Genomic DNA, 16,252 nt, shown 5'->3' with positions numbered 1-16,252 from the left:
TCAATGCAATTAATAGATCAAATAGAAGAAGTGGCCTAGGAAAGTTAAAAAATATTTTCACCTTCTGCTATTTTCTCCTAGAAGCTAAAATATTAGTTAAAATATTTTATTTTGATTGGAGCGCATTTGCAAAGATAACATTCATTTTGTATGAATTTAATCTTAAAATACTTCTTCTCAGGTCAAATTGATTTTGCATCAGCGGGATCTGCAGCTTGAGTCTTTACAGCAAGAACACCTAGACCTAATGAAGCAATTCACTCTGACCCAAGAGACATTACGCACCAAAGAGCAGTCCCTGGATGACCTGCAAACACAGTATGATGAACTGAAGGCCAGACTTGAAGAGTTCCAGAGTGACACTACTTCTAAAGATGACATGATCCAGTATTTGCAGAATGAGAAGATTGTCTTGGAAGTAGCTCTGCAGGCAGCAAAAGCCAGCAAAGAACAACTTGACAAAGGAGCAGTGCGCCTTGGAGAAGATACAGAAGTAGCATCACAAATCTTGGAACAACTGAGGCAAGAAATGGCAATCAAGACAAGCCAGGTAATGAATCCCTACAAGTATCTTATTTAAAGTAACTGTTGCAGGGAAGTATTGCCACAGACACAGGATAGAGCCAATTACATGAGAAGAGATTGGTACACGTGAGTTTGTGTACGTGTGTAGTTGCAAGATTCAGCTAGTGGGAATATTTTAATCAGTTCTGTCATTTTTCCCTGTTGGTAGACTGTCTGACACTTTACATCCTGTTACATCATTGGTGAGCTTACAGTTTAATATCCCTTGGTATCTATATGTGTTTATGCATTTGTGTGGCATGGGATGGGAAGCTGAGGTTAATTGACCTTGTTCTGTCTGTTTCCAAGAGCCACCATCTTTCTAAAATCTACCAGTTTTAAAATGCAATAATTTTGAGTACAGATCACGGTTTTGGAAGTAACTTTTTAGTGTGCTGCTTTTCTGTGGCACTGAGGGCCAAACATCATTTTTATGCAGTAATTTGGTCATGTTTAATTGTGCCTTTTCTCTTGAAACAATATACCAGGGTTTGCTTTTGCTTATCGCTGTATACCAACTGAGGCTTTTTTCTAGTCACTGAACTATTTTACAAGATCAAGCCTAATGCATATTCTTATTCTTTTTGTGGCTGCTTTAAATTATGGTGACTCTTCCTTTCACACCTTAGTTTGATAGTCATATATGCTCTGTATCTTTCAAAGCATTGAAGCTCCATCGAAGAGCTTTCTTATTGAATACTGGCAATTATGAGTTCCTGGTAATCTTTAGAGATTTCTTTTGAAGATAATAATGGGACTTGATAGTATTTCCAATAGAAGTATTGAAGAACTATGGAAATATATTTGACATAAAGACTGGGGGGGGGGGTCCTGCAAAGAACCAGCTGGTGTCTTCATTTGATCATGTATGTGTGAATGGGCACCATCCGGATACAACATATGTACGCTAATGATGCATACTAAAACTTTAATGGCAGGATAAGGGGACTTCATGCATTCCTGAGGGTTGTCAAGGCTCACTATGTGGTGACCTGTGTGAATGTATTTCTGTATAAAACGTTGTGTTATCTAACAGTGCCATTGAGATGCCTAGTGAGAAACAAGATCCGTATTAATTAGGCAATTGGTACAAGCGTAGCAAAAGATACTGTCACTGCTTGAAATAATGTAGAATATGACATTTGGCATGTAAAGCAATGTGTTTGCCTCTTTTTTTCCTCTGGCAGATAGAAAATCTGCAACAAGAAAATGCCAGCCTAAAAAAACAGGTTCAAAAAGTGAAGGAACAGTTCCTGCAGCAGAAGGTAAGCAAAAGCAAACTATTTCAAAGAAATAAAACCAAGGAATATACCTTTTTTCTTTTTTTCTTTTTTTTTTTTTTTTTTTACAGTGAAGTCATGTACTTCTGAGGGGTTTGTGAGGAAACTTGAATCAATTTTCTGTATCAAAGAATTTTGTGACATAATTACACAGTTTCTGTTTTTCATACAGTTGAATTTTTATCTGTAACTAACGTAAAAGCAGATCCACCAACCAATTCATGCTTTCGTTGGACTTCAGGGCATTTGCCAAATGATCCACCATATAAAATCTCTCTCTGGTTTGTTCATACTAGGTTTGCTTTTGCAAAAGCACTCGTGAAGATCTTCAAGTGTCGTCATTTTCCTGCCGCTTTGAAAAACGATAGTTGCTTCAGTAATTAGATGGAAAATAAGTGCTTTATTGCAAATTTTAGTCTGAATCGACACAGCTTTGAAACATTAATTTGAAATTGATATGCCATTAGTGTTCCACATGTATTTGTCTTATGTATAGGGTGGCACCATTAATTTACTGCTTGATTGCTTATTAACCTAATGCCAACGGTTGTTTTAGCTTCTTAGGTTTAAGTTTGGGAAGGCTGTTTAAACTGTCAGTTGCAGTTAAGCCCTCTTGTCATGGAAAAGTTATTAATTGTGTGCATGGGATGGTGAATTTTTTACAGTTAGTTTAGTTTTAAAAAAAAAAGGCACGTAATTAGTGCAGTTCCATAAAGAATGTGAAGAAGAGTATCCCATGCTGCTATAAACACTCTTACTCAGAGGGTTTTTTATGAACTGCTGATACATAGTGGTATTTGATATCTGAGCTTACATAAAAGTCTTTGAACCAGAGTAAATATGTTACAGAAGATGATGCTGGTTTGTATTCTTTGACGCCCCCCTCCCCCCAAACTAAAAGAATATCAGTAAATACTTTATAGTAAATTACTTTTAAATTTGTAAAGCTGTAGCAGAGGTGACATTACCCTCTTGAAACTTTTGTGTCCAAGGTAATGGTGGAAGCTTATCGAAGAGATGCAAGTTCTAAGGACCAGCTGATTAGCGAACTGAAAGCTACAAAGAAGCGGCTGGACTCAGAAGTGAAAGAGTTAAAACGAGAGCTACTGAAAATTCAAGTTGAAAAACAGTCACTTGAATCTGAACGTTCAAAACTACAGAAGGAAGTATCTCAGGTTCACCAGCAGATGGTGGAAATAGAAAATCATCTGCAGTCAGTGCAGAAAGAACGAGACGATATGGAAATGCGCCTACAGGTATGGAAGGTGTTAAACTTTGGACTTTGAGAGTGTCACATCCAGGATGCATTGCTATTTCTATTAACTTTAGAAATAAACAGAATGACCACCTGCAAGTTAAGGTTCTTGGTTACATATTTAATATTGTCTATACATTTGAGCATATACCTACCAACATTCTGTAAATACATTATGCTTGTTAACATCTCATGTAAGTAAGTGGGGAGAAGCACGCTACAGGAGTGGCAGAGGTGTGATGTGGAAGCAGTTTCCTTGGTCCCAAAGTGAACTCCATCTGAGAACAAAGACCAAACTAGAACTCTGTTTATACATGTTACGGTGATGGCCACAGAGGGAAGGATTAAAGAAGAAATAAAAGGGAAAGAGAAAGGAGGTGAAGAACCTTGGAGCAGTTTATATTTAGAGATGGAAGCAATTTTGAAATTTCATGCTTAGTCTTTTATAATCCAACGTACAGCAAACATGGTTTTGTTCTTGCTCTCATGGGTACTTTTTTCCTTCCTATTAAGTCTTTGCAGTTCGATAAGGAACAAATGGCATCTCTTGCTGAGGCAAATCAGGCACTAAAACAACAAGTAGAACAAATGCAAGAAGAAGCAAAAAAGTAAGTGTTCTTTTAGCAGAGGCAAAAGAACTACAGCATTTGTTATTCACCTTTTTAGCAATCACTTTTCCTATTCCCTAGTCTTTCCTTTGGGAACTTTAAATAGTCAGAGAGTCACAGAGTGTGACAAAGATGGCAAAGTGTTGGCTGCATGCTACACAGTAGTTGCAGCTTCTCCTCTGATTCACTTATGCTTTTAACCAACAGTCTCTGCCGTACAACATACTTATTGGAGCTAATCCTAATTACCAGTCACTGAATTTTAGCCTTGACTGGCTAGAATGTTGGCATTAATGAGAACCACTTTTTTTTTCGACTGGTGATCACAGGGTTTTTATAATAGCTGACATATCCACCAAGGATCTCAGATTAGATTGGATTCTTACTCTAAATTCTGTTATTTTTGGAGAGAGTAGTATATATTCCTTCATACTGGACTTTTAATAATTCTGACAAAGACCTCTTAATTACCATAAGTATTTTCTTAGAATGTTATCAAGAGTCTTCAAGGTATTGTCTTGCAGAGGGCCAGATTGTACCTTACCAACCTGATGGCTTTCTCTGATGAGATGGGTGACTCTGGGACAAGGGGGAGAAGTGGATGTTGTTTTTTGTTGTGCCATGTGAAAAATGAATCTTTTAGTACTGTTTTCAGGCAGTTTTTGTTTTTACCTGACGTTTTGTTTTTCCTTTCACTCCAGGGCCATTACTGAGCAGAAACAGAAAATGAAGCATCTAGGGTCAGATCTGATGAGTGCTCAGAAAGAGATGAAAGCAAAACATAAAGCCTATGAGAATGCAGTTGGCATTCTTAGTCGTCGGCTACAGGAATCTCTCGCTGCAAAGGAATCTGCTGAAGGAGAGTTGAGCAAACTAAAAGCACAAATCACTGATGGTGGAAACAACCAGATTGCTCAAGTATGCAGGTGTCTTTTAACATTGTTAGTACAAAGACAGAGCTATCTTGTTATTAAATATAAGTCTTGAAATACTATTTCACACTGAAGTGGTGAAAATATTTGGAATATAAAGCTAGATAAGAACATAGTATCAGTGTTCTGAGCGCTGAGAATTTCCTTAACTACATTTGGGAGAGGTGATTTGGCAGGGTTTGGTTTGGTTGGTGGTTTTGGGGGTTTTTTGTTTGTGTTTTTGTTGGGTTTGGGTTTTTTTTAATGTTACTTGTATCTTTCAGGTTACCAATTGTAATCCAAGCTCAAGAGGATGATCAGTTTTAGTGCTAAATTTCCTGATTAATTTTTCTTGTTGGTTTGGTTTTTTTGGTTCGATATTTTTTTTTTAAAGGCTCAGAATCTGAAGATTTTCCAGAATTCTAACTCTTACTGCTTTTTTTCTCATTGACAGTTAAAAGTTCTTCAGGGTAGCCATAACTTACTTGTATACGTTATGCCTGTGATAAGAAAATTAATTTACTGGGAGAAGCTCCAATTCCTTGGACCAATGGAGCAAGATATCAAGTACACTAACAGCAGGTTGTAGCTGGATGCACGGGACGAAAGCTCTGAGCAAGACCTTTACATTAAGCACTAGCACCTCATTTAATATTTGCTAGAGAAGTAGGCTTTTTAACAAAAACAAAATTACTCCTGTAGATGGGCGATATACTAATCATGCTTGTGATCCCTTTGTCTTTAGGAAAGGATTCAAGCTCTGGAGACAGAATTGCAAGCTGTTAGCAGCAGTAAGTTGATGCTGGAAAAAGAGTTGCAAGAAGTGATTTCACTTACCAGCCAGGAGCTTGAAGAATACAGAGAGAAAGTGCTGGAACTCGAGGATGAGGTGATTGCTTGAATTTGCATGGTAGATGGGAAAGTGAAAGTAAAAAGTGCCTGAGAGGCAGGGAGACATTTTAGTACCATAATTTTATTCCAACAGTGCAGGAAATCAGAATCTTAGATAGGAAGCACCATGTCAGTGACACTTGCTAATTTTGCTGCCCTGTGCTGGTTCTTTGTGGTTTCATGAATCTGTCGTATAGGGGGAAGGAAGATGAGAGAGAAAAGTAGTTCCTGTATTAGATGCTAGCTGTGTCTGGTCATGAGACAGTGAGGATGCATGAATCATTACCTTTTGAAACTATTTGGAGTCATGGATGCTCAGTGATTTTGAGGGCACGGTGGTGGTGTTCAGTTGTAGAGTTGCACAAAAAAAATATGTATCAACTACTCTTGATCTGCACCTGAACAGTACTCCTGGATTCTGCTTTCTAACAAGCATTTTAGCCAAAAGGAAAAAATACCTAGCTGAATTTATTTTGAAGTGTTCATTTAAAAAAGAAAAAAAACAAAAAGAAATCCCGCTCTGAGAAAGCAAGACATTTAATGAGTTTAGCTCACAACTTTTTTGTGGTAGTAATCTGGAGTTGTTTGGTGGTGTTTGTTTGATTTGTTTTTTTCTTTGGCTACAGCTTCAGGAATCTAGAGGCTTCAGGAGGAAGATAAAACGTTTAGAAGAAATTAATAAGAAATTGGCCCTTGAACTGGAGCATGAACGTGGAAAACTTGCAGGCCTTAGTCAGTCCAGCGCTGCTTTGCGGGAGCACAACAATATCCTCGAAACAGCATTAGCAAAAAGAGAGACAGACTTGGTACAACTGAATCTACAGGTATTTGACCTCTTGATATAATATCTTCAGAAAGGAATTAGCTCATGTTTCTGATAACAGGATGTAGACATCTTCACTCATATGAAACAAAGTTGGTGCATTTTCTCCAGATCTGGGTCTTCCCGTGTGTTGCTTAATAGCAGTAATACAGGGGGCTAAACAAGAGATCAGAAATAAGACTTTGCACTAAACAGAGCTGTTTCTTTTGGAAAAAACCAAATCACACTAAAATACTGGCAATAGTCAAAGTGTGGCTCACTTAAGTTAGTTGGAACATATGAACTGTTACATTACGGATTCATTGAGATGAATGATTTTTATGCCAACAGTAATATATTCGTGGGGTATAAGCAAATGGGAATATAGGCAATGAGCTACTCTTTAACCATCGCTACTTTTAAGGTTGAAGGGTACCATGAGGGAAGAGTTATCAGTGAACAGCAGAGAGAAGTTTTGCAATCCCTGCATTGGCTCGTGTTTCTATTTCCTCTGCTGGCATTTCTGGCCTTCCAGTGAGCCCGCACAAAATATGCGTTTGTTTTTGTGGTGTAATACAGGTTCAGGCAGTCCTAAAGCAGAAAGAGGAAGAGGATCAGCAAGTGCAACAACTTATTCAAGCTTTACAGGCTTCCTTAGAGAAAGAAAAGTCAAAAGTTAAAGACCTTAAGAAGCAGGTAATGGCTCATCTTTTGTTTTATTTACTTAAAAGGTGATTTAAATGTGAAGTATTTGAAAAGTAGCTTGAAACAAAATCTATGCTTTGTAACATACTGCTTCCTGCAGGGTCTCTGTCATGATGGCCAGTGACTGAAAGATCAGTTGATATCTTTTCTGTTGTGCCCTGTGTTAAGCATACTCATTGACTACCTGGAAAGTTCCATTATGACTTGTAATGCATGGGACACTTCCTGAAGTGATGATACTTCATCCAAAATTCACAGCGAAGAAGCAGTCTGGCAAACATGCTTCTTCCATTATATATCGTTATTAACAGCCATTAGCATTAATAAAGATAACAGCACTAATAATAGTTTTTTTAGACAAAAAGAGAAGTGTTAACAGCTGCACAACTTCCTTCTTGATTTGTTTTGTACCCTTTTAGTCTAGCTCCCTTTATGATTCACCTACAGTGATAAAACAAAGAAAAATTGCATCTTTTTTTTTCTTGTAGGAAGCAGCAGCCAAAACAGATGCAGCACATAACCGCCGTCATTACAGAGCTGCTGCGCTTGAGCTCAGTGAAATCAAGAAAGAGCTACATGCCAAAGAACTGCTTGTCCAAGCCCTTCAGGTTGAAGTGGACAAACTGCAGTAAGTAAATGTCCAAGTTCTTAGAGAGTAGTAAATAAAACAAATCCTCTGAAAAAGCCATACATTAGTGAATTTTTGGTTTTGCCACTCTGGAGTGGATTATGTTGAAATGTACCCCAGCTGAGCCTGACCGAAGATGCATGTTTGGAGTCTAGGCGAATACTTGCATTTTTCCGTCTCTTTGTAATTCAGTTAGACCTGAAGTGCGCTTTATTTAGGCTTCACCATCTGCTTTTTTTACAGTTTCAACACAGATTTCTACTATTTCATGTTACTAGTAAGGATTAACACTTCATATACATCCTATTATTATTCTCTCTTTCACATCCCTGAGGAACTACATAGAGGATGAATTTGATTGTTTGAATATGTTCCACAATATATTCAAATTCAATTTGTTTTCTTGTATAGAAGATAATTTCTTATAATCTAAGAAAATATCAGACCTACATGAGAATGGATATAAGGTTAACCCTATTCCTCCTCAAACAAAAGCAAAATTGCTGACAGGTTTTTTGGTTTTTGTTTTGGGGTTTTGGGGGTTTTTTTACTGCATAATCTATTGTTTGTAACTGGACTATTACCAGTGCTCAAGGAATTTTTTTTTTTTCAATATTTAATGATATATTCATGCATCTGTCTCGTATAAAATCTTTTTGTGATTTAACTCTTGCTGTGAACGTGTTGGCAAAGCCTTCAGTCAAAGCTATAATTAACCAGGTTCCATGCACTGTCATGTCATTTATGGTTACATAGCTAACCCAGTGAACTACTTGTTTTAAAGGATAGATTGAATAACTGCTGTGTCTGTTAATCCTGCTGTGCAGGGTAGAGGGTGAAAAACATTCCCAGGAGGTATCACAGTTTCAGCAAGAGCTGGCAGAAGCTAGGTCTCAGCTCCAACTTCTGCAGAAAAACCTGGATGACAAGCTTAGTGAACAGCCTGTAGTAAGCCAAGAGGTAAAAACTGCACATTTACTGTGTTTATCCTTATTTATGATGGATTGTATGACTTCATTTGTCTTTTAATTCAGCATTTTTAATAAAGTTTTGCTAGGTTTTCTTAGAACCACGAAGGGTTCATGAGACATAATAATATATTTCAGATTTTGTGGTTGATTGCACCTATAAATAATTCTAAAGATACTTCCCCTCCTCCGCCCCCCCCATAGGTGGAAAACTTCAAGTGGGAAGTAGAACGAAAAGAAAGAGAAATTGAAACACTTAAGCAGCAGTTGGATATGAGTGAACAGCGCAGCCACAAGGAGTTAGAAGGGATACAAGTTGTCTTGCAGGTATTTAATCTAGCCGATGGAGATTCTGATGGATAACTGGTATTGTTGGAGGGGGATAATTAAAACAATATTTTTATTGTTTAAAAGCATACTTATACTGATACTTTTCTGATACTTTTCTGATACTTTTTTTTATAAATTTTTATTCATTAAAATTTATTCACTATATGTTTGCAGCATCTTTACTTTTCTCAATTTTACTTTGACTGTGCTGTTAGCTTCTTATTTCCTTGACCTTATGCCATTAAAATAGGCTACTGACTTTTTTTAATCTAATTTCTGGTTTTCTGCCAGGGCAAATTGGTTTCAAATAGCAGTGTTATGTGTTGTTTCTTTTTTTAGTTTCTCCTGGAAACTAAAAAAAATGATAAAAACATTAGTTGGATGGAATTTTTATACTGTTTCCCTGTATCACGTTGATTCTCTTCTCTTCCCATTTAGAATATCAAGACCGAGTTGGAAACGGTGAGGGAAGACCTGTCAGTGACTCAGAAGGATAAGTTTATGCTGCAGGCTAAAGTGACTGAACTGAAGAACAGCATGAAGTCGCTGCTGCAGCAGAACCAGCAACTGAAGTTGGACCTGAAGCATGGCAAGATGAAGAAGGTATTTAAATAGGAAGAATATATGTTTTAGGGTACCAGAAAATACTCCGCTAATGCTCTTAAAGTACCAGAAAATACTCCACTGCAGGAAACCTGGTGAGAACTCTGAACTGAAATGCCTGCCTGTGATACAGACTTAACTGATATTCTGATATTTAAATGATAAATACAAGAAGACTTGCAGGCAAAAGTAACTACTGATCTTGACTTCCCACGTTTTACTTCAGAGATCTTTGTGTTTAGCTATTGTCATACTTTTACATTTTGATTTATAATAATAAAGCAAAAAGGTAGCACTTAAATAATGAATCATGAGCAAATATGGAGTTAATACCTTCTTATAGTTAATACCTTCTTAATGTTCATGTGGCTGTCGTCTCCATACTGTCTAGTTTTTCATCATTCCACAATTTCAAAAGGTAACTATTAGTGGTTTCTTTGAGTTTTCTGATTTGCTACTAGTACACAGAAAATGCGGTAATAGTAGGTCTTTTGCTCTTTCCCTCCCTGAAGTAATTCTCTCACTTAGTGAGACAGGATTTCGTATGGAAGTGTCCATTTCATTCTTTTAGACATTGGTCCTGATACCTCATCCTGCAGGTTCCAGAATTTCCAAAAGGATTTCTTTGATTGTACTTAACTGATTTATTTTTTTTTCTGAATTGTTCTCTTAACTATACTGAAAGAAAGTTATTAAAATTTGTTGTGAAGATCCAAGTCATCTGCTTTAAATCCTTCCTGTTTGATTTCTTTAGTAGGGCGAGTTCTTGAGTAGGTCCTTCTAGATGCTGTTTGTTTACTTATGAGCATGGCTAGCAGATGACATTAGGTTAGGAACTTTTGCTTGTGACCCATGAGACTTACGAATGTGCTTCTGATTCCTGCTTTATAATGCAGATATGTACAAGTAGTGTGATGTGAGACTTTCTGTGTGGTAAAAATGACATTGATGAAATAACTTAATTGTATTTCTGGCTCTTTTTTTTTTCCTTTAACCAGAGGAAGGAACTGAAAGGAGAGAATAACTCTTCAAATCCTGTGACTCCAGTCAAGATTCCTGATTGTCCAGTGCCTGCTGCCTTGCTGGAAGAACTGTTGAAACCATCAACAGCTGTGAGCAAGGAGCCTTTAAAAAATCTGAACAGCTGTCTCCGGCAATTAAAGTATGACCTGTTATTTTCAACTGTATTAAATAATGTTAAAAATGTTTCCAAGAAAACAGCTGCCAGCCTAAGAAAAAAAGGATTTGTACAATGAATTCTCTTCCTCTTATTGGGACTATATTTAGGACAGTAGGATGTTCTGTCATTGTAAGTGCTTGCTTATATGGTAATGAAAGAGGGAAAGAAGCCTTTACAATAAACTAGACAAAATGTCCATCCTAAATCATACACAGCAGAACAAACCAGAAACAGCTATTTCTAGTTGTTCTTGCTGGTGGAAAAGCTGGTGTTCTGTCTCTTCACAGCATAAAAAAGGCTGCTCGTGATAGGAGCCCAAGCAGTGTGTTAGTAAGAAACCTCTACAGAGGAAGTTCATTCTGCCAAAAACATGTTTTCAGATCTTCTCTTACAAGGTTGCACATGAGATTCTGAGCAGGAAAGCTACAACTTCAGGAAGACAGGGAGTTCAGGTTATTAGGAGAACTGAGCTGCTATTATCACCTCAGTTGATGTTTGAGGGGAGTAAGCTTGTGATAATGTTCTGTGATCCTGTACTACCAGACTAGTTGCTTTGCTAAGCTGGTGTCTCACTAAAGTCATAATGTGTTTATCTAGTTATTTCTCTGTGCTGCTTTCCTCACTACCTCCCGTGTTGTCTTTTATACCTGCAAGAGTAGCACGGTCATCAGGTTGCAAGTCACCAAGTGCCTTTACTGAGGAAACAGTGTTGCATCATCCCTGGTAATGAGTATGTGCAGCAAAGGAGCTGCTGCATTGTTGGCCCTTATTTTTTAATTAAGCATATTCTATTTGTTTTGCTCTTAAACTAAAGAAAGACAATTCCTAAGCTTCCTGTAGACTCCTTTCTCTTGTATACAGCTATAGCTTAGATAGTCTTGGAGTAGGTATCGAGAATCAGAAAAGTAATTTTCTGATCTTGCATTTAGCAGTTAGCTTTCTGCTTGTTAATTTTTGCTTTTTTGTTCTCAATACTTTCAAAAGGCAAGAAATGGACAGCCTTCAGCGTCAGATGGAGGAACACACCGTTACAGTACATGAATCAATGTCTTCGTGGACTCAGACTGAAGGGCAGCTAATGGACCTTACCTCTACCAGTCCTGCAACTGCATCGGACCAGCAGGAGATTCCTACTGTAGATGAAAAGAAACAGAATTGTAGTGTTAGTGACAAGGAAGCTTTGACACTATAACCTCCTTATCAGTTGTCTTTCTTCCTATTGCTTTAAGTATGTAAACAAATCTTTACCAAAATTATTTATTTATTTCGTTTTTAAAAATGGTGTTGAGTTGTGCTTTTGCCTGTAGAAGCAAAGGGCATGGTTTTGAGAAACTGGCGTAATATTAAATGCAGAACATGCTATTCCAAGGGTTTGTTTGAAACTTTACCATAATAATTCTGTCATGTTGAGGACTGCCAAGTGGTAAATCTAGCTCATTTTGGGGTTTAGTAAGAGATTCAGATGAAAGTTTAAAATGAGGTCAAGAGGAGCATCTGGTTCCAGGTCTGTATTTGTTCAGTCTGGGTGAGTTTGTCAAGGAATGACTGTTAATTACGTAACATCTGGGTTTTGGTGTTTTGTTGTTGTGGTTTTTTTAATTGGGGGGGGGGGGGACAGGGGATGTTGTTTTCCCCATCTTGGGTTGTATCCAAATCACAGGGTAAAATAAATTCTGCTCATGTCCAGCCATTTAGCAGTGGTTGAGAACTGGATATTCTGAGCATCTTCTCTCCTCCCTCCTATAATCTCTTATTCTTGAAATACAGATATTTGTAATCTGAATTTAAAGAAAAAAAATCATTTGAAGCCATTTCTAGTTATGAAGATGACCTCTGACCTATAGCAAAAGAAACAAGACTGTAAAGACAAGCAATGCAGACCAGTATGTATCTTTGGCAGATTTGCCTGGGATGTTTTCTGAAGTATCAGTTTTTTTCTTATAGTCACAGGCCAGTAGGGAGTTTTGCTTCACTGCACAAACACTTCTTGCACCTTTTTAGTTCAACTTTTGAAGTAGACACCCTTGAAAAAGGTATGCGTGTAATATATATATAAAAGAAAAAAATCATAATTTTCTGACTTTGAATATCTGTTTTAATATCCTTATATACTGTTAAGTTAAGGCTGACACAAAGGTTTTCTGTTACTGTCATTGTTTTAATGTTACATTGTTCGCTGTTTTTTGACATATTGTACCAATGGCTTAGGGAAATTAGCCCTAAAGCCAGAGCTTTTAGAAATGTAATTATTTTTACTTTAAAAGAAAAAATTATAATGCCTATAAAACTACTATTTTTATTAGCTTTATTTTCTCCCACACACTTTCCCTACTTTTTGCACCCTTTATTACAAGGTGTCCACCATGAATGGAAATGTTGGTACTGTGGCAGCCCCTCTGCAGAGCACCTTGACTAGATTATTATTAAAGCAGCCCGCTTTAGATTCCTTCACCTTTGGTCCCGTTGCTCCGTGTGGCTTGTAGTGCAGTGATAAGCCCACCCCCTCCTCATTCAAAAATTCAGTGTGGAGGTACTGCTTCGCCTAATGTGCTAAAGCACAAATCAAAATATACGTGACATTATTTGGAAGATTTAGTGGCAACTCATGTACTAGCATGTTTTTGTCTTTAAAACATAAACAGGTCAATTATATCCACTATAGTTTGGTGTTTAAAAAAAAAAAAATCTAACGAGTACAAGTAGATTAAGTGGCTGGGGAAAAAACCAAAAATCCTATTCATGTATTTTTCCGAAGAGACCGTTGCTGCTTTTGGATGGGGTTGGTTGGTTGGGGGAGGAAATGATTGCAGTTTGCTTGGCAGTAAGGCAAAAAATAAGCAAGCAAATGAACAAAAAACCCAAACCCACCCATATTTATCCGAAGTCTGGTTTCTCATAATTACCAATTCAAGTTCTAGTCCAGTTGAACACTTAGCACTTAAAGTGTCGATACTGACTGATTTCATGACCTTCAGCTACTGGATTTTAACTTACATTTTACTGGGATCAAAGTCAAGCGATGCTAAAAGTCAAGGTTTTGAAATTGGTGAAGGAAGAAATGCATTAGTGTGGCATTAGGTGCCCATCATACAGAATTACCAAACAATTCAAAGAAAAGTCAAAAGCTTTACAGACTAGCCTAGACGTGTTAATGTCTGCGTACTGCTGCAGTGTACTTGGCAGAGTCAATGGTACTGATTATCTTGCTGCTGCCACGTTCTTGAAGTTGCCTGTGCATTAAGCTCAAAGAAAAAAAATATGCAGTATTGTTGAAGAACAAAATTAAAACTATGTAATGAATAATATATTCAGTACAATAAAGTTATCAAACATTCAGGATTTTAGATAAAATAACACTTGTGCAGTATTAATGTTGCTGTTTATTTTAGTAAATACATTGCCTACAGTTAAGAATCCATTGTTTTAATCTCTTAAGTTTGGCAACAGTTGTATGGATAAAGGTTTTATCTGGTATCAAAGAAGCCAGAATTGTTAGAAACAGAATGTCTGCTCTTCTCTTCTTTTTGTATCAATAATCATACCGCATTCTTGTTTTCAGTGCAGTGCTGCATTTTCTCACAAGCTCCTTCTAAAGACATCTGAGCTTATACAATCAAGTAGTCTTACATGCGTGTTTTTCCTTTTAAAGATGAGGGAGCTGTTGTGCTCAGATTAGATTTCCACATTGACCCACCTGTGTCTCTCTGAAAGTACCTGGACACCAGGTATTTTCATTTTATATTCACCATGTTTTTTCTATAAACAGAAGCACTGTGCCATTTACTTAAATGAAGGACAGACGGTGAGACTTGAGGGTCTAAATCTGGTGAGGTACTAAGTCAATTAAGTTATGGAAGTCACTAGGAAGCCTTCTAGAAGGACCACGCAGCATGTGATAAAAGCAAGGCCTTTTCTTTGAAGCTCACCAGCTATGTTCCTTGATTATCCAGAGAAATAGTTGCTGTTTTATTAAAAAGCCTCACCCTGGGGCTGAGCATGCTCACTCTACAAAGCTTCAGGTCTGCTGTCAGGCAATAAAACAAACGAGTTGTAGGAATGAAAACTGCCTCCCCTCTGCCTGTCACAGCACTGCCATATACATCAGAGGAAAATCTGAAGAATAATCTCTTTAAGAGTTGTTTCTTTTCCTTTTTCAAGCACTGCAGTAGAATGTATTTTCCATGTCTGTTTCTTCGGTGGTTGCTACCTACTAAACCAAGTCTTGTCGGTGAAGGAGAAACGTCACTGTCATGTGAGAATGTTTCCCAAGTGATGAAAGTTGGTAAATGCTGCAGCATTACTTTTTCAGATGCCGTTGGGTTTTTGAGGACTCTTGAACAATTGTGGATTTAAAAAAAAAAAACAAAAAAAAAAACCACAAACCAACCAACCAGCAAACCCTACAATGGAAAAAAATGTTAGTTACCGAGTCTCCGGTGTTGCTGAACATTGCATAATGCTCCATTCTATTGTCTTCCAGATTTCTTGGAAATATTTGTGCACTGTATTGGGATCAGCTGAGCCCCTTATCCACTCATGCAATGGGAGGATCTGATCCCATACTGTTTATTCAGGCAATATCCTAGCTGAAATCTATGAGAATTTCACGTATGTCAAGAGTAGAGTAATATCCAGAATATAAGTTCTAGTGCTCCTATTTTTGTGGATTACTTATTCCTCCTTAGGGGAGTGAACTGCAGTGGCATGAGTGTTTTAATGTTAGCTATGACAACAATAAAGGTGCACTGGGGACAGATAGTATTATCAATACAAATTTAACTTAAAGATGACAAATTCACTACTGGTGATGCAAAAGCTTGTGATGTTTTATTAACTTTGCCGGGGAAGTGTGAATAGTTGCATGTGACTTGCTGTGACCAGAGCCTTTAAGTATTTTCATGTGAAAGCAATTACAGTCCAAAGTAATTACTAATGCTCCTCAGCTGTCATCTGATCACTCTTGTCTCCTACTAACCTGTAACACTTCAGTCTTGGGCAGTAGGGCAGCCTAATTTCCAATGCAGATGCACAGATTTCTAGGGGAGGGAAAGATGTTCCGGATATTGTAAATGAAATATTGTTATGTTTTATACATGACATTCAGTAATGTCTGCTTAGGATGTGTTTATAAAGACAGAAATTAATCATTTCATGTTCTTGAGTGGATAACCCAGGGGATGGAGGAGTTACGCTATGTACAATTAATGTTTATGATCATACAAAGCATGTTGATTATAAGAATAATGTGCATAGGAATTCCTTTAAAAGTTTTGTGCAATAAACTATTTTTGGTAAAGGGCTCCACGTTGTTTCTACTTTTAAAGAGAAACTAGCATTATCTTCTCTTTGGTTTTGGACAGTAATTTTTACGTTTAGGATTCTGAACATGCTGTATAGCCACCTTTAAGGAAGAAAAAACCAACTTATTTTGAAAGACTACGTTATTGTGTATTGGTTTTTCACTGATTTTTAACACATCTACAACACATTGATTGTCCTTGTATTTCCATTACATTTCCTTTTTTCA

The 16,252-nt window shown here is 37.3% G+C and overlaps 1 protein-coding gene across 3 annotated transcripts in view; it reads left to right on the top strand.

Moving 5' to 3' along the window:
• GOLGA3 (golgin A3) overlaps window positions 1-16,025 on the top strand; it is a 31,284-nt gene extending 15,259 nt beyond the window's left edge. For all 3 annotated transcript variants that reach the window (XM_076353215.1, XM_076353214.1, XM_076353212.1), the window contains 14 exons: window positions 182-550; window positions 1,752-1,829; window positions 2,837-3,100; window positions 3,613-3,707; window positions 4,409-4,625; window positions 5,364-5,507; window positions 6,136-6,333; window positions 6,891-7,007; window positions 7,505-7,644; window positions 8,472-8,604; window positions 8,817-8,939; window positions 9,381-9,545; window positions 10,544-10,707; window positions 11,710-16,025. In XM_076353215.1, the coding sequence (XP_076209330.1) occupies window positions 182-550; window positions 1,752-1,829; window positions 2,837-3,100; window positions 3,613-3,707; window positions 4,409-4,625; window positions 5,364-5,507; window positions 6,136-6,333; window positions 6,891-7,007; window positions 7,505-7,644; window positions 8,472-8,604; window positions 8,817-8,939; window positions 9,381-9,545; window positions 10,544-10,707; window positions 11,710-11,917 (2,415 nt within the window). In that variant the 3' untranslated portion in view covers window positions 11,918-16,025. The remainder of the gene's footprint in view (window positions 1-181; window positions 551-1,751; window positions 1,830-2,836; window positions 3,101-3,612; window positions 3,708-4,408; window positions 4,626-5,363; window positions 5,508-6,135; window positions 6,334-6,890; window positions 7,008-7,504; window positions 7,645-8,471; window positions 8,605-8,816; window positions 8,940-9,380; window positions 9,546-10,543; window positions 10,708-11,709) is intronic.
• The last annotated feature ends 227 nt before the right edge of the window (window positions 16,026-16,252 follow it).

Source organism: Aptenodytes patagonicus, chromosome 15 (assembly GCF_965638725.1).
Source record: "Aptenodytes patagonicus chromosome 15, bAptPat1.pri.cur, whole genome shotgun sequence".
NCBI lineage: Eukaryota > Metazoa > Chordata > Aves > Sphenisciformes > Spheniscidae > Aptenodytes > Aptenodytes patagonicus.
Note: the sequence above shows the minus strand (reverse complement) of the source record. Positions and strands in the feature narration are given on the sequence as shown.